We start from the raw sequence: 24,413 nt of genomic DNA, 5'->3' as shown, positions 1-24,413 counted from the left end.
AAGTCAAAGTAGATTATGTTTTAAAACAGTTCTTTCATCCGATGTAATGAGTACACCGGATGTGGAAAAAAACAACTTTTATATGGTCAAACTGAACTTTATTTGCATCAACGACATTATAAAAATAAATAGATGATTCAAAATCAGTGGATCGGAATACAAATCGTTATCAAAATTATGCATCAGCCAGAATGAAGAATTAAACATGTGTGATCACCGTTCCATCGACATATACACGTTGTCAATCCTCTGCTCGGTTACCTGCAATTAACTAAATCGGTTCTGCAACTGGAACGGTTGCCAGTGTAGAAAATCACCGTTCAAATTAGACAGCTACGCAAGTTGAATATGCTTCTCTCGGGTGTTTCCATCGATCGCTTGACCCAAAGTGTGTTCAGTGTTCTTCTTCCTCTAATCCGTGTTTTTCAATGTAGCGTCTAGAAGAGGACAAAACAGAGTTTTCAGACTTTAGTGCTGGAGTTGCACTTGGTCCAATGTCTGAACATGGATACTGAAAGAATCAATGAAGCACCGAGGCTGACTGGAAATATACTTTTCCTTGTTCATCACTTCTGCCAGCAGATGTTTAACTAACAAAAATGAATGGCCACTTGGGCACAACGCAACAAGTTCTACACAACATTGTCATTTAAGCATAAACGTTGTGGCAAATGGTAGCAGTCAGGGAGAAACATTAGGAATCACTCTGAAGTGGTTTTCCAAGTGAACTCACAAATGTACCGTCCAATATTCACAACGTTCATTCACTAACTTTGTTGGTCTGGCGCCAAGTCAGTGGCTTCAACTGAAACCAACGCGCTTACAGACACGTATCGCTGTGCGGAGGAGAGGAGAGCTACAGACGGAGGGTTAATCACTGCGATCGGCCCCTTTCAGTCCGTCAGCGTTTCATTGCAGTTTCTCAGACAGTCTGGACCTCGACACAAAGCTGGAGTCCAAGTAAGTGAAGAGTGTTTTTACACAACATTTCCGTCTGGAGCAGCTTTAACGCTGCATAGAAGCAAGGAGCGCCGGACATGACCCTGGAAATTAAATCAGAGCAAATCTCAAAGCAAATGAATATTGCAAAACTGTTCTTCACAACTGCACGCTGTTGTGCATCGTGAAGCAGCTCGGCCTTTTCTCTGAGGTGCCTCATTAACACGACATGAATACTTCCAATGAGCCCAGAACTGTTTGATTAAAATAATAGTTGAGGAATAAAAGCAAGATTTACTTCCATTATGTAACAGTACAATAGCATGAAGTAACGACGTAACATTGATGCCAGAAAAAAACAGTACCTTCTGGCAAAATTATAGAGGGCTTCTTTTCTCTCTTGGAGAGACAAATGTCTGTCAGTTGGTGATCTCCCAAAACATTTGGCAGCAGGCTGTGGATGAAAAAAGAATCGATTTACTGGAAGACAACAAAACAATGAATCTTGCACAAGATGAAGTAGCTGAACTAAACGGTTTCCTCCTGTAGATAATATGATATTCATAGGTTTACGTATGGTATAAATTGGGTCCTAAATGACCATTCGCCCAGTTAATGAGCATCAAACCTTTATGGTGGGAGCAGGACCGGAGGAATACACGCTGTTACTGGAACACCCAAAGGCCGACGTGCCGGTTGCTTCCATCGGACTTTCCTCCTTGTTCTCCAGCAGATTCGTTATGGTGGTGTCAACACAATTGGTTTTGGCTGAGCACAAATCAAGGGACAACCGTCAAGACATGGCAACACAAACCAACTTCCACTAACTCGAGGATGTGTCAGCAAGGTGCTCTACCGAGGTCCATGGCGATGACGTTCAGCGGGACGTGAGGCAGCACGTCCTTCACCTGTTGGGCCATCTTGGCAACCCGGTGATCCTCGGTACCCAAACTCTGGACCATGAAGCCGAGGCCCATGGAGCCAGGTCTGACACCTTGAGTGAAGAGGAAGAAACGCCGTCACCGGAACCCAACAAAACAAACATCCAGCTGCACGCCTACGTGGGGAGAATCCTGTGTTGAGGTCGACTCACCTGTAGAGGTTTGTGGTACCGTGCGTCTTTTACGTTTGACGTGCTCCGCTTTATCACCTTTTGTGATCTTGGTGGAAACCAAGCCGAGTTCACCCGCTAGCAGCTGAAACAATAGGACACACCTTTAGTGTGCAGCTGCAGCACAAAAGACAAAAAGAGGCATTTGGAGAGACAAAACTCATCAGGTCAGGAAACTGGATAAATTGCCTAAATTGTATAACAGAATAACGTGAATCAAACCCTTCCTGAATCCACTCTACTGGTGAACATTGGTTTTACCTCCTGAACCTTGTTGGCAAACTCCTGCATGGACTCTCCATCCTGTCTGGATACTGATGGGAGCCAACTGGGATGGAAATGAGAAGACAAACCAGAATTAACGCCGTGCCAGCCGGTCTTTTCAAAGCCTGTCCAAAATATCCCTGCTTAATCATTTTCTCCTTTTTGACATTTGGGACAAATTATCATAATTAGCAAATCAGTATGTTCTGGGAACGCAGTGAAATCAAGTCCAAGGGAATGTTGGTGTCAAATTTCAAGAAATTCTCCTCAGGTTCTCATGACAAAGGCACAGCTGACACTGTGTGAAGTAAACAACAATTGTGCCAAAACAAATTCTGTTAAAATCCTTCAAAAACTGAATTTGGAAGTGCAGGAGTAACAATTACTTTCAAGAGCAATTTTGCTTAAAACGGATTTGAATCTCATGAATCAACATTACTGTCTAGGGAAGATGGGCTTGGGGTCAGAAGTGTTTTTAGTTAAATAATGCACATTTCCACAAAGCTACCTCAGTTACATGGGAAATAAATACATCTACTGGATTATTAAATGATCATTCAGCTGCAAAATATCATTATTCCACTTTAAAAAGCAATTGCGAATAGAAAAATTGATACAAATTATTTAGTACCTTACATGATACACTGTACATGGAACAAAAAATGTCCACAAGAGCTCAGTCAGCCAGCTGGACTCAGGTGTCCCCTGTGAATAGACAAAATACAGTCAGGTTAAGAAGTTATATTACAGCGTAACATACATTGTTTGGGGACCCAAACAATCGTGCAACTATTATCTCCCCGCTGCACACCGTAACACAAAGCTCAATTACTGTCTGTTCAGGGAGGGCTTCATTAGATGTAAGCAGCCTCCACTAATCAGCTTGCCGATACACTCCAGAAAAGTGCACTTTTATTGACTTTCCCCTGGGATTATTTTACCTCATTGATTTCCTTGATGGTTCAGGTTTCATTACCAACCACATTAAGTCGAACACTCAGATATTGTTGTCAACATTCAAGAAAAAAACACAGTAAACATTGTCCGTGTCTCGTCTTATTTTTAACATCTTATCCCCGTTGAAAATGTGAGTTCAAGCAACATTACCAAAGCGATCAGTGGTCTGGTCACCCTTAAGGCCACAGGTTGGATGGAATCAGTCAGTGAGAAAGGCCAGGAGCTGAGAGGAGAAACAGATTTAGTAAGTTGGCTGCTGTGGCCACTAACAAAATGTTGACTTTTTCCAAATGGATAGCTTTCATTGGAAAATATGAATAAAGTAACATTGATAAACATGAGGAAAGGAGCCAGTTAACTGTTGCGTGTCTTTTACTTGGCAAAAGGCTCTTAATCAGATTCGGGGGTTTTAGTTTATAGTGAAATTCACCACTGTTATGAAGTGCTCCTCACAGTTGTATCGGGTTCTATAGAATCTCTAAAAAGGTACAGCACACTCAATTCTGGCCTACGCAAATTAAAGACAGAAATGATCCCATTTTGCAGCTGCCTTTATTTCTTTACACCGATCTGCCCATCCGACTCCAGAGGGAAATTTGTGAGACAACAACTGCCAGAGCAATTCATCTTTATCTCAAAGCGCCATGAAAGAGGAATGATAATCTAAATAACTTTCTACATTCAAAGTCATGCGTGTGAGGCCAAAACACTGCAAATACCGATAGATCCAAGTCACTGCTTCAGGATTCATTTAATCATTGATGCAAAATATTAACGACAAAAAAAGCTATAAACAAGAGCTAATATAATTATGTTATTTATTTATTTTCTATTCGCATTAGCATCTATTAGCAACCAGTCACAAACAAAGAGTCTTATTTCTTGAGATTTAAATGTGGAGTAGACGGATCCTGCCACAGAGGTGTCTGACCTGAACTTCAGCAGGCCAGCTCGGCCGTTGGTGGTGTCCTCTTCGGGAAACAGAAGCAGAGGGGGGGTACCTCGGGTGGAGCAGTACCTCTGGAGAGACTCTCCTACGGCTTCTTGGCCGGACGCTGAATTAATCTCCATGAAGCCTCTGGCCCAACACACGAATCCTGTGGAGCCCTCTAGCTGGGGCTGAGGAGCAGAAAGAGAAGGAGCCAGTCACATTTTAGCAGAATAAAAATCAAGATATTACCGACCATTTTACCGACTCGGTTCTTTGAATCTCGTTCAGTAAAATGAACGAATCTTTCTTCGAGTCATTCGTTGACATAGTTAACGTTAGCTAAGTCTATGTCAACAAAGCTCCTGGGTAACTTAACTTAGATATACCAGAAAATATTAAAACCATCTCTCACCCTGTTCGCAATTCACTGAATCTCGCGCTCCCTTTTGAATCGCGCACCGGTTCGCAGTTCACTGAATATGAATACCCCCCCCCCCCCCCCCTCCCCAAAAAAAAAACCTCATCGAATCTACACAACTCACGTAGGTCACCTATTTTGGTTTCAAAATGGCGAATTTTGCCGAAAGGTGAGGGATTTTCATGCCTGTAATATACTTTTAACAGGATAACCAAAAAAATGCTAAACAAAAAAAGTTTGTAGCAGCACAAGTTATGAACACAGATGAAAGCACAAAAAAAGACATTAGCACAGTCATTGAAGGGAGCTTATCTACGACTATCATTTATGTGATATTCAGCATACGCAATTAAACAAACTGGTACAGGAAACATGCAGTATTCTTTTAAATGAGGTGGCTAGAATGTTTAAAACAACCTGCATATCGACACATTTTAAAATCAAACACTCACAGTGTGACAGGGGGTCAAAAGGTTGATTATGTTGTGGTCAAACTCCGTCACATGGTTGCACAAGTACAGCTTGGTGTTTCGGTCTCGGGAGCGAGGGTTTTTCTGTCTCACGTGCATCCCCAGGACCGAGCACATAACCCTCACGATAAAGCTGAGAGGCAGATAGAAGAAAGGTGGTTGTAATCTTACATGCAGTGGTGCCATTCACAAAAATAACTCACACATACAGTTTATTTACATGCGTTTACTGATATGCCACGACTCTTCTATTCTACAGCCATCAACTTAAATTAAACATGGAACCAACCCAGTCTCATTTATAAGAGATCATCGTGCCACACACACATATATATGAAGTATTGAGAGGCTGATAGCCTTAGTGTTGTAGTGATGTGTTTAATGCAGCCGTTACTCATTGCAGCTGTGAGAGGCAGTAGGCGACAATCATTACATTATAAGTCACTTAGCTGACGCTTTTATCCAAAGCAACTAACATTGTATTTTTAACCCATGGCTTTTTTTTTTACATTTTGCCTGGGGAGCAACTAGGGTTAGGTGTCTCGCTCAGGGACACTTCGACATTGGACATGGAGCAGCCGGGGCTCAAACCACCAACCTTGTGGTTCCCAGCACAGCCTCTCTACCACTGCGCCACTGTCGACCAACACATGTTCACATCATCCCAGTTTTTCCTTTTACATTTCTACTACTTGTATCTCAATTAATATAAATACAGTTTTATGTTCCTTTGAGTAAGGGTTGTATTAAATCAGACACAACTACAGCATTATATATATGTTTGGAGACAGTTTGATACTTGCCTTCTAACAAAACTCTCTGGAAGCGCACAGCTGACCAAGAACACGTGAACACCAAGAAAGATGCGTATCAACATCAAACAGATGCCAACCGGAGAGTAAATCAGCAGCAGCAGGAGAAGAACGGCATCTTTGGGAAACCTGTACATTAAAACAAAATTTAAAAAACGGTTTCAAGCAACATGTTCTAATGCAGTGGAGGACTTCTGAAAACATGAGAAGTAATTGCTGTGGAGATCGTGACAGACGATATGATCTTGACAGACACCAAGTGTTGATTTGTGTGCATTTATTTAATTACTTTATCTACTAACCCTCAACCACCAAAAACATCCACACCGAGGTAACCTTCAAAATGTTATTACGCAATAACAAAAACCAGTTTGCCCGTATGTGTTGCATCCCGTGCATGTGTGAAACTACAGGGCAGTTGAAACCCCCCCTCCACTTCCATGTGTGCCACAACACGTTGCATTTATAGTTTGTTTTGATAAGGGGCAGTGCATTTTTAAATTTGTTTAAATATTTACTGCTGAATATTAACACGCATCGGATGGTGGCTTCCCTCGTGTGTGTGTGTGTGTGTGTGTGTATGTATGTATACAGTCCGATGGTTCCTTTCCCCACAGCTCGCTACACTGTCTGACGGTTCAAAATGTCTTAAGAGAACATGAGAGCAACCCCGAAATCAACACGGCCTGAAATCACAAATTCAGTAACGCCTCATTTTCAGGCCTTGTGTCCGAACTGCTCAATGGGAGATTTGGCTCACGTACGTTGGACACTTTTACAGGTAATTTTCGGGGGGGACACGAAGGGGAAGCTGTTGACGCCCCCCCCCCCCCCCCCCCCCCCCACGCGCACGCGCACGCGCACACACACACACACACACACACACACACACACGCGCGAGCAGAGTAACTTTAGGTTCATATTCAGACGTGTTAAGGTTGAGCGAGATGACGAGGAGGGCCATGTCATGATGGCAGGGGAACGTGTGCACTGGAGGCAGCGTTGCATAATGTAGCATAACAAGCTACAGCGATACGTCGTACTATGACGTCACCGGCTAACAGCTAGGCTAGCCAGCTAAGGTTAGCTGCATGCTCATGACACATTCGACGTCCCTTGGTTTGAAAGCATTTAGCAAATATCTAGCAAACGTTACGTGGCGTCGACAAAATGTTGCAAAATAGCGTTAGTTGGAAGTTAATTGTGTTGCTAGCTGAGGTTAGCCGACTTACCGACGAAAGTCAAACATGTCGTCAATCCCCCGATTCTCCATGACTGCGAGTCAGAGGTTTGCTCGGAGGCTAATGCTAAGAATACAACCTGATCCCTGGATATAAATTAGTCATGCCGTTCACGACAGCAACGTTATCGCATGGGGATGGAGTCGCAACTAACGATATCGTCCCCACGCGAACTTGTCCTTTACTTGAAGCTAAATGGTTTCAGGGAGTTTATAATGTTAGACTTGTAATTTTCCAACGGCGCTTCCTCCCGCGGTGCTAGCAGCGCTAGCCCCTCTGCGCAAGAAGCAACAACCACCAAACTTCCGGCCAAAGCCCTCCAGAATAAAAGTGCTTTTGCGCCATTTGTTTAAAAAAATGCTAATCAAAAATATTTTTAGTCTTTTGTGTGATATCGTGTAACAACGAGCTGTGCATTTTTCTTCTGCAGACCCTCAAAGCCAGCCTAGTTTATCTATGTGTCGCTTCGTTGTGTCATTTCCTCCCATATTTAATTCCAGTTAAAGAAAAAACACTGATAAGTGGTAGTACTTTGTCTCTCTCTAGTGGCCATGTATGATTATTTCTGTTAGTAGGTTGTAATTTCAATGGCGTGATGATCAGAGCAAAACTGTGTGGAACACTTGATGAAGAAAACAGAACTCACCATCACTGAAATATTCTCACCAATCCTGAGTTGGGAGAGCCTCATTAAATTCACTCACGTGTGTCTGGTTTTTAAAATTCTACATGGAATGGCCCCGCCTCCACTGTGGTTAGTGGTTTTACTAAACAAAGCAGTCAAAGAAGCAGACTTACTAGATCTGCTTCAAAGGGTGATTGTGTTATTTCACACAAGTTTAGCTCGTTTAGCAAATCTGCATTCCCTGTGAAGGCAGCTCACTCGTGGAATGCTGTGCGGCAACATATTTTCCCAGAAAACACACACAATACCTTCAAATACATCCTTAGAGATTGTCTTGTTGCCTTTCAGGTTTTCAAGCATTGATGTGCTGTCTGTCCTGCCTGCTTGATTCACCTATATGTGCATTCGTCTTGCTCAGTGTTGGTATTTTTCTTCTTTTTTTCTCTCTCTGTGTATGTTATGTACTCACATATATGTGCTTCCATTGTGTTTGTTCTGCAAATATTAATATTAATTACTTGAATGTATAATATATAGCCCAGTCCTTAACGAGTCACAGGTTTTGATGATTTACTATGTGAAAAATGAAAGGTATATCGTGTCCGTGTAGACTAAATCCATTGTTTTTCTAACCCAGTGTTTGCCCAAACTATTTGACACGCCTGAGCAAACGAAGATTTTCGTGATTTACACTCTCCCTGGAACAAATTACATATTCGATATTTATGATTTGTCTTTTCGTCTCAGTTACGTGTGCCGTTAACCGGTTATCACGTCTTTATAAGCGTCTCTTGAACAAGCCACGCCCACCAACGCCCTCGACTCCTCCCACAGCCTAATCCCGGATCTATTGAATAACAACAACAAGCGAGCAATGCCTCTTGTGTAACCACTGCCGACCAACTACACATCGGGTTTATTTGAAGGAACGTCTCTCTGTTCAAGCGAACATCAGTTTGCGTATCACGGACCGGCCGCTCTCAGAGATGGTGGTCGCATCCCGCCGCGCGGTGCTCTTGGGGCTGGCCCTGGCCGCCGTGCTGGGCTCGGTACTCGGGCTGGGCGAGGACATTGACCGGCCTCTGATCGGGCCTCCGGGCTCTCCTGTCCGCCTGCTGGAGTCCGACCCCGGCCTGAAAAAGGCTCTGGAGTTCGCCGAGGAGCGCTACAACCGGGGCTCCAATGCCATGCACCTCCGCAAAGTCAGCCGGCTGCTGTCGGCCACCAAACAGGTCGATAAACGCCAACGTGATGTTATTCATTTGTGTGTTACTGCGCAGTATCCGGACTGCTGTGTGATCATTTGAGGCATTGCTGAGAGTTACGTTCAATTCGTTGTAAACAAAGGTTCCCTGCGGACTATTCAGAGCTGCGCCATGTCAGCAAGAGTTAGCGAAACAAAGGCCTGAAACATAATGGTGTACGCTAGTTCACTGCGGTGTCATATGCACTGTGTTGATTATGCATGAAACCGAGATGGGGACCACTCTGCTGCACCCTGCGAGGCGGTTCTGATGAATGTTTGTCTGTTTTCCAGCTGGTTAAAGGGATCCGCTACACAATAACAGTGGAGCTGAGCAACACTCAGTGCAAGAAGTCCACCGAGCTCAGGACATGTGACTTCTATCCCGAGTTGCACAAACTCAAGGTCGGTTGCGTTGTGCATGAGAGAGAGAGAGATGGAATGAGTGGGACAAAGGAGGGCATTGTCCCGGAGTACGAAATATTCCCATATTGATGATGTAGCAATTCTGTTAATACGGTTTTTAAAGCTGCAGATCTTGTGACCTGGGTTTCCCTTGATCACAAGCATGCTACTGCCTCATGACATCATGCATGCAAACACAATATGCCATATTTACTCATTTTATTTTACTTTATTTATTTATTTTATATATCTATTTTACTTTACATTGGAGACCTATTAACCTTTTTAAATCATCCTATCACTGAGCCAAAGGAGAAAACAGAATTTTGAAAGTATAAAAACTTACCAAAGACTATTTATTTATTTTATTGGTGTATTTGATAAAGGACAGTGCACATGAATAAAAAACATTTCTGTAAGCGCGCCGAAAGGGTATAATTTGTCTGTGGTCCCAAGATGCAGATGAAATAAACATAAAAACAGGAGATGAACAGCTTATTCAACTTGTCCATCAAGTTTCAGAGGGTCTCTGTCCTATGTGTGCTTTTCTTTACGCCAGACGGAAGTGTGTGTGTTCGAGGTGTGGGACGTTCCCTGGCAGGGCGCTTCGACCCTCCTCAAACAGAAGTGCCAGCCTAAAGGTCAGTCAGCAGCGTCACTCAGTCACACAGATCGCTTAAAGTTTGAGCTGAGGAACACACCTCCCAGTTATTTGACTCACTTATTTGAAATCCATAGAGTCACAGTATTGCTTGAGACATTGTGCATAAATACGTCTTCTGCACACTGACACATAACATTTTGTCCTGCATGTCTTTCTTATCAGTTGAATCTCAACTAAAAGAAACCAACGAGGTCGTGGATGCTTCCATCAGCGAGCCCCTGGAGGTAAAAATGGTGTCTGTTGGATCAATAAGCGGACTGATAGCACAGTCAATAACCACATTTCAACTGGTTCTATTAAACTGCCATCATCATCTCGGGACCGGGTCTGAAGATAAACCTGGTGTGTTTGTTCTCCTTTTCTGGCAGGAGTCTGTTCAGCTGTTGGGCCAATTCAAAGAGTTCATGGTGACGTACAACAAGGTCTACAGCAGCCAGGAGGGTGAGTGTCTGTTACGTATTGTTAGTGCCAAACAAAGTGAGCTGCGTAAAGTGTTTCCTTCGACACCTTCAACCCTTTATGTTCTAACAGCCTTCTCACAGCAACAATAAAAGCACTTCCTCAACATGAAGCTAAATACCCCCAGTCGCTCAACGCCAACTAGACATTGTGCATTAGTGGCTTATGAGACTCCAGATCACATCCACCAAACAGCAACAATGTGCTCACTCAATCGGATGTTACTTCAAACATCACATGAAATGTAAAAGAGTAATGAACAGCGTAGTAAAAAAAGCCCTTCGCCTTCAAGCGCCAAGTCATTTTTTTTGTTAAAATATGTTTATTCCCCCTTTTGATCCCACAGAGGCAGATCATCGTCTGCGCGTCTTCCACGAGAACATGAAGACGGCGCAGAAGCTCCAGTCTCTGGATCAGGGCTCAGCGGAGTATGGAGTCACTAAGTTCAGCGACCTCACTGGTGCGTGTCTCTACACGCATGTGGCTCCTGTATTTCCACACGGTTTCCTGTTGCAAAACAAACTGTTCGCATTTCATGCATCAGCATTTTCTTCGAGGATCCTCTGAAGAAACTCAAAAGTGAAGTAACTGCTCTCCCTCTCTTCTCCTCCAGAGGACGAGTTTCGCTCTGCTTACCTGAACCCGCTGCTGAGTCAATGGACTCTTCATCGACAGATGAAACCGGCCTCTCCGGCGCGGGGCCCCGCCCCTGCCAGCTGGGATTGGAGGGATCATGGAGCCGTCAGTTCCGTTAAGAACCAGGTACCGACCAACAGATGTAATTATTGGGACTGAGGAGCGTGTTACTGGAGAAGAAAGGATACCTGCGACCTACTTTCATGCTGATTGTGCGGGTGCACGTGTGTGTGTGTTCCCTGCAGGGTATGTGTGGGTCCTGCTGGGCGTTTTCTGTGACAGGCAACATTGAAGGCCAGTGGTTCCTGAAAAACGGGACACTGCTGTCTCTCTCTGAACAAGGTAACCCACACACACAAGTGTACAGCTCCAAATACACACAGATTATATTGTATTTCAGTAACTTTCTCCGGCACGACAAAGGCGACGGGTTATCTTTACAGATGATGCCAGGGTTTAATTGCTTCATTGATTTGTTCCTTCACAGAGCTGGTGGACTGCGATGGGCTGGACCAGGCGTGCAAAGGAGGGCTGCCGGCGAATGCTTACGAAACAATCGAGAAGCTGGGTAAGTGAGTCACAGGTGGAGGACGAGGGAATCGCGCAACCATTTTGAGTTTTGTTAGCATTCTGGCCAGCATTTGCAGATGTGTTGCAGAAGCATGCGAGTGATTTTGGCGGAGGTTTTTAACCTTCACTCCTACTGTTTTTAGGTGGTCTGGAGACGGAGACGGATTACTCCTACACCGGGCACAAGCAGAGGTGCGACTTTACCAAAATGAAGGTGGCCGCCTACATCAACAGCTCTGTGGAGCTTTCCAAAGACGAGGGGGGTGAGTGGGCCCAGCGGCTAGAGAGGGGCCCAAGACAAAGCACTGATAAATAAACATGTCAGCAGAAACTGTCACTGGAATACAATTCAACAAGCTCAGAAATCTCTAATTATATTTGAGTGAGCAGGCATTATTTTTTTAAGATGAATGGGCCTCATTGCCAGATGGAAACAAAGATCTGTTGACGGTATTCTTTTTTTCTTCTCCCTCAGAAATTGCAGCTTGGCTGGCTGAGAACGGGCCGATCTCTGTTGCACTGAACGCCTTTGCTATGCAGGTAAAGGGTTGCATTGCCCACAGCAATGGCTGCATCACTAAAATACGACACCCTGCCACCAACGCCGTTAAATTCAAACGTAAAGACACGATAACATCATGACAGGATGCATTGGATCTCTACTAGAATGTGATTTATCTTCTCTTTGGAAATGTCCCTAGTTCTACAGGAAGGGCGTGTCTCACCCACTGAAGATCTTCTGCAACCCCTGGATGATCGACCACGCTGTGCTGATGGTGGGATACGGAGAACGTGAGTCTTTCTCTTCACCTGGCTATATACACCCAGATCCTGGTTCTTGTATTAATTTTTCTGTGCTTTCAGTTAAAAGTATCCCATTCTGGGCCATCAAAAACAGCTGGGGAGAGGATTATGGAGAGCAGGTAAGACAACCCCACCTACAACAGTCTTTGTGGATGAGGGAAAAGTCATGAGGCATAAACGTTCTAGAAGATAGTACTTTATTCTTCTTGATTATACAGCAACTACATGTCCCATTCTGCTTTTAAACAATATCACCAGAGTAAAATGCTCAGCAGTGTCCTTCCTGGACTAAAGTTAGTCATTGTGCTCTTTAGAATCTGACACTGCAACACGCAGTCCCAAAGTCACTGTGTGTTTTCTCTCTGTCTCTTGTACAGGGTTACTACTACCTGCACCGGGGCTCCAATGCCTGTGGGATCAACAAGATGTGCTCATCTGCTGTAGTGAACTAAAGAACGACCACCACACAAACACGGCAGCACAGCTGCCAGCTGACTGCACCTTCATACCTCACACCTTGTGTTACTAAAAACATACCAGCTTTATTAAAGCTTGCTTAATTGAGTTTTGTTGTAATTTGAAAATAGATTAAATGTGCTATTTTTATTCAATTAGTTTTGCGGGTCTTAAGAATCGGTGTTATGTAACGTGAGGTTACTTTGGTTTTATCTTATATTTTCTTAGAGTAACTGAGACTGCGTTTGATGAAGAGCGTGCAATAATTAGAAGTTAGACTATTGTGTTTTGTGGTTTCTTGGATGTTTTGTTAACACTGTCTATGCTAATGCTATGTAGTATCTGAGTGGGTTTTACTTACCTGTATTGGTCTGCACATGACTACAATGTAATTAAATAAACTGCTCTAAGAGTGAGAAATAAGTGATGGTTGAATAAATAAAAGTGTGAAATCACAATCATTGTATGTGGTATTACTTTTTAACATGAGCTGGTAGAATATTGTGATATTCAACTATTTGCAAATGTGTGTGTGTATACACACTCACAATTAACAACAATGGACATTGCCGGAATGTCTAAAGTGACTTATGTTAAAAGTAAGAATAGACAGTGTTTTACTCTATAAACATGCCCTGCTGTTATGGTGAATTAATTATCAAACAATCAATTACGCTTCAGTAGAGAATACCTGCATCTTGAAAGGTGTCATTAATAAAGAAAATAGTTTATTTTCTACACGCTCCCTTGTGTATTGTGTAAGAACTGGTCGGCAACATCGAATGTTGGTGATCTTGAACGTTGCTTTAAAAGAATACAAAACTCTATTACCCACAATGCAAAGGAACTGCCACGCACAACTAAACATATGTGCTTCCGTGTTAAAGCGAACGCAAATCTGATCTTGTTAGTTACTATGGTACCATGTCAGACCATTATTAGCAATCGGTGCGCAGGTGAGACGGTTGTGATCAGATCATTTTAAGCACCCATTGAACGTACAGATGAAACAAAAGGAGAAAGACACCTTTATTTTGAAAACATCAAAGTTGACACCGGAAACGTAACGGTTTTGGGTTTCAGATAACCGGAACACATGTAATTCAGATTTAGTGCCAAACAGTCGGTGTGCATTTTCTTTGCATATACCTGTAGCTGCTGTCACGCTGCCCACAAACGCTCTGCGCCTTTCAGAGACATTTTCACGTCACTCTTCTCTCTTCCGAGGCGATCACGTGACCTGCTAACGTGGGTGAGCTGCAGATACGTTACCGGGAGGCTAGCTCCAATGCTAGCTCGGTTAACCAAAGCACTAAGTTGGTATTGTTCATGTTAAAGTTAAAAGCAGGCATTTCCTCTCGTTTTGTTGACAACCACGTTTGGCTCAACAAGTTCAGGCAACGTGAAATGTCGCCACGCGGGGAAATAAGTGCCGTCGCCAAAGATTTAAGTTACAGAAGTTGCTAAGCTAATGTTAACGGATCAATGAGCTCCACGAGCTGAACCGGTGTTCAATATGACGAACGTGCGAGTCAGTCGTGTTTTAACCTATGATTTGTCGTCTTTTTCTCTTCACGTGTCGTTACTTGCACACAGCTAACTACTAGTGCGTGACCGTGGACCCACAAGCCGTCTCCTCACAGCGCGTCGTTGAGAATGTCACAGGCCACCAAACGGAAACACGTGGTGAAGGAAGCTCTCGGGGACTTTGTCACGCCCACAGAGAAGCAGCAGATCGTGAAGGTGGGCTGTGTACACTGAAAGGCCGCAGGCATCACAGCGAGCAGCTGGATATTTCCCTGACTCCTCTCTCCATCCTCTGCCTGTGCACTTGTAGGTCACCGGTAGCCGTGGCAACAACCTCCATGAGGCAGTCACAGCCCGGGGTGTGACCTTCCTTGTGAGCATGCCCCCCAAGTTCCGCAAGAACCTTTGGATCAAGAGAGGTAAGTGATCGAGGGGCTTGCTTAAATTAGTTGTGATCGTCACAGATCGTTCCCCACCTTTTCCATGGAGTAGGAATAGCGTTACCACTTCACAGCGAATTGACATAGCTGTGCAACATTCCTTATTATTAAACCCTGTGAGTATCAGACTAGTTTTGCACACTTGATTTCATGTCGGACGTTAGATATTCTCTTTTCAGGAGACACTGTATGGATATATCTATAGAATGAGCTAATATCAATCACCGTTGGAGGAGGAATTAAAGGAAAGCTTTTAATTTCTCCTCATCTAACCCTTCACTTTATTGGTTCCTATTTCCAATATGTCTAGGCGACTACGTGATCGTGGATCCCATTGATGAAGGAGAGAAAGTGAAGGCAGAGATCAGCTTCATTCTCTACAAGGATAACATTCAGTATCTGCAAAAACAGCAGCTCTGGTGAGTGGCAACACACAAACACAACTAGCCCCTTTTGGTCACGTGTAACAGAGCAACTTTTCTTTTTTCCATTGTCTCCAGGCCAGAGGGGTTTACGGTGGAGCCGGACAAAGAGCCGGAGAAGGCAGAGGAGACAGAGAAGGACGAGGACTTTAGCGGCTCAGATGATGACGAGAGTGACCTCTTTGTAAACACCAACCGCTGTAACTACCAGTACAGTGAGAGTGGGGAGGAGGACAGTCAGGAAGAAGCCGAAAACAGCAAATAGGAAAGGACCGAAAAGGCTTCCTAGTGGCAACGCGCAGGACGCGGACCATCAAGAGGGAGGGTTGCGGAAAAAATCACGAGGCAAAGTGCTGCGCTGAGTTGCTGCTATCACGGACTGATTGGAAGTGATGGTCGCCATCCTTCGCCGCCGTCTGCACGGCTCTGCTTGACTTAAATGAAGCAGAAGTCTTGCTCGTTTAAATTAATTTTTGGTACATGCTGAAATCGGTAATGTCCCATTTCAAGTGTGAGTTAGAGCTTCTTCTGAACGTGTCATGAACTCGAGCGTGTTTGTAGTCCAATCCAGTGATTGTGGGAACACTACAAGGTTTACAGCATACCGAGGCCACCCGGTACCGTGGCAGGATGTCGATGTGTACCGATAAATCCATTCAACCCCCCTCCGTAGGAACAAATTTGAAATCCCCCCAAATGGCATGATGGCAAATTATTTCCCGGTTGACACTAGGATCATGTTTAACAACACGTCTGTGGCGTGTTTGAACATCTCTCCTGCATTAGTGTTGCTTTAACAAGGTGGGTGTTACCGTTCCTACAGATCTGATTTTCAAATGAATACAGCCGATTGTATTGACGGGTTTAAAGAAAAGCTGCTTTCAGTTGTATCGCTTTGTATTATTAGTTGGTCTTTGTAACTGATTTGTGCCTCATCTCTGTCTGACATTCCTGGCTGATTTTGGTTTATGATAAACGTTTTGGAGGTAGATTCATTCATAAGCTGTTTATTTTCTTAACTTGGACTCAACATGGTCTCCTCGACTTCTTATATTTCCAAGAATTCCACATCTCTTAGAAAGAATAGAATGCTCTTTATTTTCCGCTCAGACAAACATTTCTTCCAAAAACCATTGCGCAGAAAGTACACCCATTTCTTTCCCAGTTCCCAGATGTTCTTTCCTAATATAAATGACAAAAGCTGATGTCATAGTATTGGTGTGGAGCCGGTCCTGCCAGTGCAACTCGTTCTGCAGAGAGCGCCTTCTTAATGCATTTAGGCGTTAGCCTTTGAGGCCTTGATAATTGGAATCAACCATGGGTCATTTTTTTTTTTACGAGTTAACAACATCAGGGTTCTTCCAATACGCACGTAAACTTATTTATATTTACTATATTTATTTCAATATAGCAAGTAAGACCAAATGGATTATTCGGTTTGCATTACAATTGTTAGTGAATCAAAAATTCTTTCAAAAATGTTTCATTTGGCACAGTTTAAAGAGTTTGTCTGTTCTAGTTGCTTTAGCAAGCAGATTATAAATGACTCAAACAAATGAGTATTTGTGTGAGAATGTATCTTATTCAATCACAAAAGCGAGGGCTCTTTATAGACTTGACCTGGAAGCTGATTGGTTGGAACCGGCTGCTCAATGATTCCAGGTGATGGAAAGAACGTGACCGGTTTAATTTTTTCAACCGATGTAAACACTCACTCATCTTTAACAGCAGTAATACTGTTGCTTTCAGCATAGACTTTACACGTACGTACGTCATTCAAGATTCTACCTTTCTGGCAGTAAAGCTCTACCGCTTTTTGAAGTCAGAAATAACATTGTTCCTCTTACAAATAAAAATAAGTGGACTTCATTAGCAATAAAGCATGAATGCACAATTTGATGCACTCGGGGCTCAGCTGCTACAGCCCGGCTCTGACGATGAACGCTAGCTCACGGTCGCTAACTGTAAACGTCTTCTTCATATTATTCTCCAGTTATTTCCAATAATTTCAGTAAAACAGAAGCATAATCCACTGGAATAAATGGGTTAAGGAATACATTGTAGCCACCTCCATGTCATACCGTTGTTGTCGTCTTGTGGTAATGCAGTGACATTTAAATCAATATGGAATTTGCTAAAACTGTGATGTTTGTCAGTCAACGTGCTTCCTGACTGACAGCCTCTCGCTAAAGAGCGGAGAAGCAAAATTGTTTGATCAAGAAACTTTGGATGAGTAAACAGTTTTGGTGGATTTTAAGTGTAACCCTTTCTCAGGGGCGCATCCCAACATTGAGCCTGTGTCATTGTCATGTTGGCCCACAGTTTAAGCAACTGGGAGGGGCTTCGCTTGTGGACCAATAGGACTGTGTGATACGAACATGGCTGCTTCTCCTCTGTGCCACTAGGGAAGTCAAACGTGAGGAAGGCAGCGTGGTGGACCAGGTGAACGTTAAGCCGCGTCATACACATCCCCACGTAAACGTCGTCGATCGGGAAGAGGTGAACCCTTTTAGACACGTGGTGCAGGCGTCTGGCCAACAGGCCCGAGTACACCACCCCTCCACCACCTGCATACACAGGATAGCGGCCTTTGTAGAAGCTGCCTGGGATAAAATACTTGGACTTCCTGTCTTGGCTCGGCAAAGCTGCAACTATCACATCCCCAATCATGAAGTCTCCAATGATCTTGTTTGCTTGTGGCTTCCTCAGCTGGTCCCGGAGGTACGTAATCATCTTTGGGGTGTTGACAAAGACGTCGTCGTCCCCCTTAAAGACAAAGACGGTCCGGTTGCACGAGCGAGAGAACCAGCTCCAGAAGAGCACATCTTTCAAGGTGAGATTGAAAAACGTGTCCCTGAAGTCCCACTGCAGAATATCTCCATAATGTTTGCTCTCCATCTGCAGTGACTCTGGTAAATCCCCAACCACATTTTCAACTCTTCCTTTCCCGAGGAGGAACACCCTGCGGATGTATCCTCCTCCTCCTCCTTTAGCGCTCCTCCCCTGTCCTGCTACCCATCCTGCCTGGCCCCAGGTCTGTCGAATCGCCTGCCGGTTCTTAAAACCCAGTTCTGTTGACTTGATGGCCAGTAGAAGGAGCGGGGCCTCCCTCTCCTCCTCTTCCCCGGCACCACATACTCCGTCTGGCTGGATGAGGGTCGGGTAGTCTCTCCTGTGCATGTGCTTCGCAAAGTCTTGAATCTGCTCCGGTAGCCGATCGAGGTTCTCCCCCATGCTGTCCAACTTCACTTCGGAGAACCCCTGCATCCCTCGGGACTCATAAATGTTGTCGTTTTCCAACCCCGTCCTCATGTCGTTGGGCCGCAGGACGGGGTTGAAATGCCGGTCGATGGTCAGCTGGAGGCGGTTCCAAATGGCGTCCCCATGCTGGTCGAGATCCCAGAACGTTTGAGGCAGCGGGCCGAAGGACTTGTTGTTTAAAGTCCCCGAGGCCACGAAGTGAAAAGACACTACTCTGTTATTCGTGGCCGCACACACCATGACAGTGGCGTAGGCAACCAGCAGGACCAGCAAGATGCACGGCGTGCACACACAGATTAACATTGTGCGCCAGCGGCAGAAGCAGCGCGCCATTCTACCGCAAATACAAAAAGAGTATGTTAGCTTGGACAAAACTTGAGTCTGTCTAAAAAGACAGGTTTTTGATTACACAATACAGAAATGGTGTTGGTGTATCCATTGACAGAAAATACAACATAGTCATGAGAGAGGGAGGCTATATTGGAAAGTTGACTAAACAAACTGCACCAAAATGTCAATTTAGCAGCTGTACGGTTTGATTATATGCGTGATCTTCTTCAGCAACTTTTTTCCTAGTTGGAATGTCAATTTTAACAGCTAAGATTTCTTGAGACACTTGTGCATCTACAATGAAATTACAACTGGGACAAGTCAGCTGCCCAATGGACCTTTTGTCAAACCACACGTTCTTATTAAAAAGGTATTACCAATGTATCAGCATACAGCTTATTAAAATATGTGATTTGGTAAGAAGATCATCTGCTGAAAGGAAGTGTCAACACCGTTTCTTTCCTTACCTGATTCAAGTGAAGACTCCCACATTCATTAAATACCTGTCCGATGTGTTACGCAACACACGTTGTCCACACAAGTAATTTGACGCCCCATGGAGCCTACTTTCTAAGAAAAATACACAGAGATACACTCACTGACAAAAAGAAAGCAGACGGGAATTACATCCTCTTCACCAATGTTTGAGGGACGCCATCCACCAAAAACTGCTGACACAAGAATCTACAAGAAGCCGGCTCCTCAGAGGAGTGAACCTTTATGTTGTCCACCTACTCCGTATATATCCTCCCATTAGCTGAGTTAACACCCAACAAAGACCATCCCCCCCTATGCAAACGCACCTTGTTTCTGTCCCTGACCCGCCTCATTCTACTCTTCCATCTGGTAAAACAGGGCGTGAGGGGAAACTGAAGGAAACTCAAGAGCGCGTTTATCCTGAACATGTTGTCTCAGAACACATTTGATTGTTCTTACCTCTTCGAGATGTGACGTCACCGGCTCTCACCTTCAGCACACAGAGGCCAAAGGGAGCGCAGTAGTCCTGGTTAGTTTTGTTTTGTAAGATGTCAAATTTTACAATCCAAATGATTTTTTTTTTTCTACAAAACATTCCTTAGTAGCATGAAATATTGCAAAAAATCTATAAAGTTACTGTGTTTTTCTACAACTTTCAGACAAAGGACACCATCCAGCTGATTGCACATGAGAGCATGGACTGGGTGAATGCTGCAACCTACTGGTCACATCTCTTCAACTAACTTTAAATTCTTACTCTACATTTGGTAGATGTAAGTAAAGGAGAAACAACCAATTCTAGACAACTTTAAAAGAAAAAAAAAACAACACTTTTTTTTTTTCTCTGACAAAGACGACAGGACTTTTTCAAAATGGTAGGAATAAGTTTTATTTTTCATATGAACGGGTGGTTTTGGATTTTTCTTCTTTTACAAGTAGTATGTTTTTGATAAAACTTGCAAAAAATCATGTAGCATATTCCAAGAATAATGAACATGAAGAAAAGGGGATTTATTGCTGAATGTTAAAATGAAGACACGTTTTTTATTTTTTTTCACCGAGTGGAAAAACGATTTGCTTGCTGCTTTTTCCATGCACCCAACTACCAGTACCACTAGGACATGCATGGGATCGGGGTGAGAGGAGAGGAGAGGGAACGGAGAGGAGGGAGGGACGAGAGGGAGTTTTTGGAGGTAAAAAGATAAAAGCAAACTGCTTGTCAAACACAAACATGGCAGGGCTTTTTCTGTGTGTGTGTGTGTGTGTGTGTGTGTGTGTCCTATGAGGCTTAGTGTGGGTCAGTGTGTGTTTACTGTGATGTGTGAATTGTGTGTGTATGTAAAGGGTAAAGGGGGGAGTGCAGGGTGAGGAGAAAGAGGGGGCGGGTGGTTGTTAACAATTCAACTAGCTCTAGAAGCACACTACCCTCACTTGCAGTATTTCCACGTTGCAAATCCCAGATTGATTACAATGACGCTAAAACAAAACTAGCCAGACTTTTGGGCCATGAAACCCAAATCATGTTTTTTTTTATATAGTTCTAGCATGATCCCCCTAAATCTGAAGGGGTTTGTCGCAATTTTTAAGATACTTTCTATATCTGTGATCCATGCATCTCCTGTGTGAAAGAAGAAAAAAAAACACCCAAAAACTCTACTTGGTTGGAAATTAAGTCTCACAAGGACGCATTTTCCTCAGCGAGCCTGAAAGGGTCTCTAAACCCGATTCTGAGCTGTGCAGTTCAGTACACTTGTCTGGAGATGGGGCCTAAATTCATCTGCTAGTTGCTTCTGTAGGTCGGGGGTGAGAAAGACATGAAGGTGAGGGGGGCGATGTGAGGTGGAGGAGGGGAGGAGGGGGGTGGGGGGGGGGACATATAACAGATCATTCAGTCAATATGACCAAGCAAAGAAAGTTCAATCAATAAAGGTACAGGAATGCAAATCAAGGATGCAGTAATCGGTATAATCATATACCGTCGTTTGGCTGTGAGCTTAAGGAAAAGTAGAACTGCACTCAGAAACTCGCTCTCAAGCGGTGTGAACCAGCACGCAGCAACCTGCCGCCGGAGCAGCGCCATCGCCACGGGGGTGAAACAGGCGGTGGCGATTCCCGGGTCCCACAGTTGGAGAGGGCCCGTAAAGTAGCAGGTTTGTATGCGTAAAAGAAGAAGAGGGGGAACCCACAGCGGTATCCTCCTCCTCAGGGGGCCCAGAATTCCTAGCTACACCCCTGCAACATAGTGAACAGATGTGGTCTCTGCATCATTTTTTCAGCATCATCATCATCGTTGTCGTCGTCGTCGTTGTGACCCACACGCGGCGACGCACACATGCCCACTTACACCCAAACAGACAAGCTTTTGAAGAAAAAAAAGCGACTGAATCTCCCTTCTGATTGCGAGAGTCTTTGCCCACGCTCCCTTAACCATGGCCACGAGTGAACGCAACAAACCTGACGGAGAGACAGGAGGGAGGGCGAGCGGATGAGGATCTGGCCTGCGGACTGAACTGTGACTGAGACGACGTGCGCTCACTGCTTTGAGTCTTTTGGCGGTGATGTGATGGGGAAGTCCTGAGACACAGTGCGGCTCTAAGCTGCTGGCATAGGAAACGGGCGGGCTGGGCAGTCCACAGGAGGCCAGAGTCAGGCTGGATTACAACTGGGTTGGTTCGGTTCTGTTTGGATCGGCAGCTCCCCGGCCAATGACTGCTCACGGAGGGCGGTTCTTACAGTGCAACTAAGCTTCTGGCGGCGTGAGGATTGGTGAGAGGAGGCTGTCGGTCAAACAAGAGACCACACTTTTCAAGGTGAACGGAGGCGCCAGCCAAATGAGGCTTTATGGAGTGAACATACAGGCCCACGGACACACACACACACACTCACACACTCACACTGCAACTACCACCAATGTCATGGCACAAAAATATGGATTTACTTCCCCTCAATAAATCAATAACACTCTTGTTTTAACAAGAATAACGCCTAATGACTGACAGGCAGCGAACAAGGACATAAATGGTCGATGTGATTCACCCGGGGAAAACTACCCTACACTTCCGGTTGCGTCAGTGACTAATGTCCCTGTGAATCGAGCGCGCCGCGTGGATCATACTCATGTAAACAGACACCTTTTACACAGGAGGAATCAATATTGCATGATGACATAATCAGATCACAGTTCAAAAAGAGGAAGATCCCAAATCAGAGAAAAAACCAAAGCAAAAGGAAGGAAGAGGGTTGGTCTATAAAAACGAGGAGTCTTTATAAGAAAGGCTACAAAAACTCAATGGGACCTCCGACTTCAGCATACAGCAAAAGGCACCACAATATTATTCTATTTATCTAACTTGTGAAAAAATTGGCACGTAATTCTCTTATTTTTTCATCGCTCATAATGCTGTAAATCAAAAAACTTTACATAGAAATATTTCCCCCCTTATAAAAAAAGTCTTTGCTGTTAGCTAGTAGACAATTTTTGCTGAAATGAAAATAAATATTTCATTTGTTTAGAATATCTGTCTGTTATACAAAATAAAAATATTTCTCCTAGTTGCAGATCTCTAGTCCACTGGTTGTGTACAGAAGGAGGAAGGGGAGTGTGTGAGGTGGAGGGGTGGGTGGTGTTGTGTGTGTGTGTGTGTGTGGGGGGGGGGGTTAAGTCTTAAAGGGGCACGTTATCAGCCTTGGAGCGCTGCGGCTGCGAGCCGCGGCTCTGCCCGTTGCTGCGTGTCGGTGGTCGACTACTCAGCCCGCGGTGAGTCCGTGTGTCCGCACCGGTTGAGGCGCGGTAACCTGGGCCGGTCAGGGGCGGGTCCATGTTCATGTTCTGCATACTAAGGAAAGGCGTGCTCTCCCCGTGAGCGTCCTCTTCGTCCTCCTCTTCCTCCTCCTCCTCCTCGTCGGACTGGCTGAAGCTCTGCGAGCTGTAGTCCCGTAGGCCCATTGAACGCTGGGAGATGTGTCCATTGAGGCGGTTGCGTCGCGGGCGCCGCCGGCTCCTGATGGGTTCCCGCGAGGAGGCGTACTCCTGCGTGGTCTCGTAGGCCTCGTCGTCAGGGAGACGGTAGGGGCTGGACGGTAGACTTCCTGTGCTCTCCGTCAGGTAGGGCCGCCGCGGGCGCCGAGGCTGTCTGTATAAACTCCCGTCCTAAAACACAAGACACAGTGGAGGTTTTGATGGAAAATGTATATGTTAAATATTTATGTTTGCTCAAGGGAACTTCTGCAGGGTGGATGTCAAAACAGGGGTTTGAACTGTAAGATTAAAGTCCCCTCAGAGTAGTGGTCTAAAACTACAGGTCAAAGTGCCATGTTGCTGTGTTGTTGGGTGCCAGAACAGAAAGAGAAAGTCTCCAGCTCATCAATACGCTGCTATTAATAAGTTGGCTGTTACACTTGAGCTGATCGCTCACGCAGAAGCCAAAACTATAAGAGACATGGAGACAAAATGTTTTTTGAACTCTCACCGTAATCGCAGCCGGGAGCCTTTGGTTGCGTTTAGCAGAAGTGATATGTACTATTTTCTCTCCATCTCTGAAAAGCTTCACCAACATTGTAAGACTCTCTTTCGGCACCTGTTGCCAAAGCTGGAATAGGGACCTTTTCTTCTGGACAGTGATGGGCATTCAAAGACGTGTACTTTGGGCGTAAATGTCTGGCCTCCCTCTTTCTCAAATAACAACCACGCTGCTGTAGATGGAGTGACTTAACATTTGAACTGGTCATTTTTGCCATTATGAAACACTTGCTTTGCTCACAATAACACATGATCCTAATGGCTAGCGTAGAAAGGCCGATCCCCATTTGTAAAAACAGTAAGAAACACATCGGCGTGACCCACTGTTGGGTTGAGTTGATCCCACATACACCGTGATGCTGCCGTGACTACTCACTGCAGCACTAAGTGTATTATTCATTTTTAAATAATACTAACTAAAAACTACACTGT

General features: G+C 44.6%; 5 protein-coding genes and 1 long non-coding RNA gene across 9 annotated transcripts in view; 3 read left to right on the top strand and 3 right to left on the bottom strand.

Annotated features, from left to right (window-relative positions):
• Positions 1-76: 76 nt before the first annotated feature.
• Positions 77-7,631, bottom strand: aup1 (AUP1 lipid droplet regulating VLDL assembly factor). The gene is made up of 12 exons (XM_040175544.2): positions 7,135-7,631; positions 5,894-6,031; positions 5,073-5,223; positions 4,203-4,390; positions 3,422-3,494; positions 2,946-3,019; positions 2,312-2,378; positions 2,033-2,135; positions 1,796-1,933; positions 1,568-1,707; positions 1,305-1,393; positions 77-437 (listed from the first exon to the last, which is right to left on the bottom strand). Exons 1-12 carry the CDS (start codon positions 7,173-7,175, stop codon positions 395-397), a joined length of 1,245 nt encoding a protein of 414 aa, XP_040031478.1. The 5' UTR covers positions 7,176-7,631; the 3' UTR covers positions 77-394.
• Positions 7,632-7,829: 198 nt separating this feature from the next.
• ctsf (cathepsin F) lies at positions 7,830-13,463 on the top strand. The gene is made up of 14 exons (XM_040175543.2): positions 7,830-9,000; positions 9,306-9,416; positions 9,976-10,057; positions 10,243-10,304; positions 10,449-10,521; positions 10,886-10,999; positions 11,153-11,301; positions 11,421-11,517; positions 11,663-11,743; positions 11,889-12,008; positions 12,221-12,285; positions 12,447-12,537; positions 12,610-12,668; positions 12,927-13,463. The coding sequence occupies exons 1-14, from the start codon at positions 8,755-8,757 to the stop codon at positions 12,999-13,001; spliced, it is 1,425 nt and encodes a 474-aa protein (XP_040031477.1). The 5' UTR covers positions 7,830-8,754; the 3' UTR covers positions 13,002-13,463.
• Positions 13,464-13,857: 394 nt separating this feature from the next.
• On the top strand, positions 13,858-16,389 carry eif1ad (eukaryotic translation initiation factor 1A domain containing). 2 transcript variants are annotated; one of them, XM_040175540.2, is made up of 5 exons: positions 13,858-14,257; positions 14,602-14,748; positions 14,843-14,951; positions 15,283-15,391; positions 15,473-16,389. In XM_040175540.2, exons 2-5 carry the CDS (start codon positions 14,662-14,664, stop codon positions 15,657-15,659), a joined length of 492 nt encoding a protein of 163 aa, XP_040031474.1. In that variant the 5' UTR covers positions 13,858-14,257; positions 14,602-14,661; the 3' UTR covers positions 15,660-16,389. The 2 variants fall into 2 exon arrangements, with proteins under 2 accessions (XP_040031474.1, XP_040031476.1); XM_040175542.2 differs by having other exon boundaries at positions 14,071-14,253.
• On the bottom strand, positions 15,985-19,919 carry LOC120818450 (N-acetyllactosaminide beta-1,3-N-acetylglucosaminyltransferase 2). Of its 2 annotated transcripts, XM_040175539.2 has the most exons (3): positions 19,789-19,919; positions 19,453-19,555; positions 15,985-18,989 (listed from the first exon to the last, which is right to left on the bottom strand). In XM_040175539.2, the coding sequence occupies exon 3, from the start codon at positions 18,986-18,988 to the stop codon at positions 17,648-17,650; it is 1,341 nt and encodes a 446-aa protein (XP_040031473.1). In that variant the 5' UTR covers position 18,989; positions 19,453-19,555; positions 19,789-19,919; the 3' UTR covers positions 15,985-17,647. The 2 variants fall into 2 exon arrangements, with proteins under 2 accessions (XP_040031473.1, XP_040031472.1); XM_040175538.2 differs by lacking the exon at positions 19,789-19,919 and having other exon boundaries at positions 19,453-19,766.
• On the top strand, positions 18,097-20,698 carry LOC144406237 (uncharacterized). Its single transcript, XR_013467438.1, has 3 exons — positions 18,097-18,227; positions 19,841-19,991; positions 20,122-20,698. It is a non-coding gene; the product is annotated as an uncharacterized LOC144406237 (long non-coding RNA).
• The window catches only part of nrg2b (neuregulin 2b), a 43,996-nt gene continuing 39,908 nt past the window's right edge, over positions 20,326-24,413 (bottom strand). For both annotated transcript variants that reach the window (XM_040175535.2, XM_040175537.2), the window contains one exon: positions 20,326-23,612. In XM_040175535.2, coding sequence (XP_040031469.1) covers positions 23,127-23,612 — 486 coding nt within the window. In that variant the 3' untranslated portion in view covers positions 20,326-23,126. The remainder of the gene's footprint in view (positions 23,613-24,413) is intronic.

Source organism: Gasterosteus aculeatus, chromosome 4, assembly GCF_964276395.1.
Source record: "Gasterosteus aculeatus chromosome 4, fGasAcu3.hap1.1, whole genome shotgun sequence".
NCBI classification, from domain to species: Eukaryota; Metazoa; Chordata; class Actinopteri; order Perciformes; family Gasterosteidae; genus Gasterosteus; species Gasterosteus aculeatus.
Note: the sequence above shows the minus strand (reverse complement) of the source record. Positions and strands in the feature narration are given on the sequence as shown.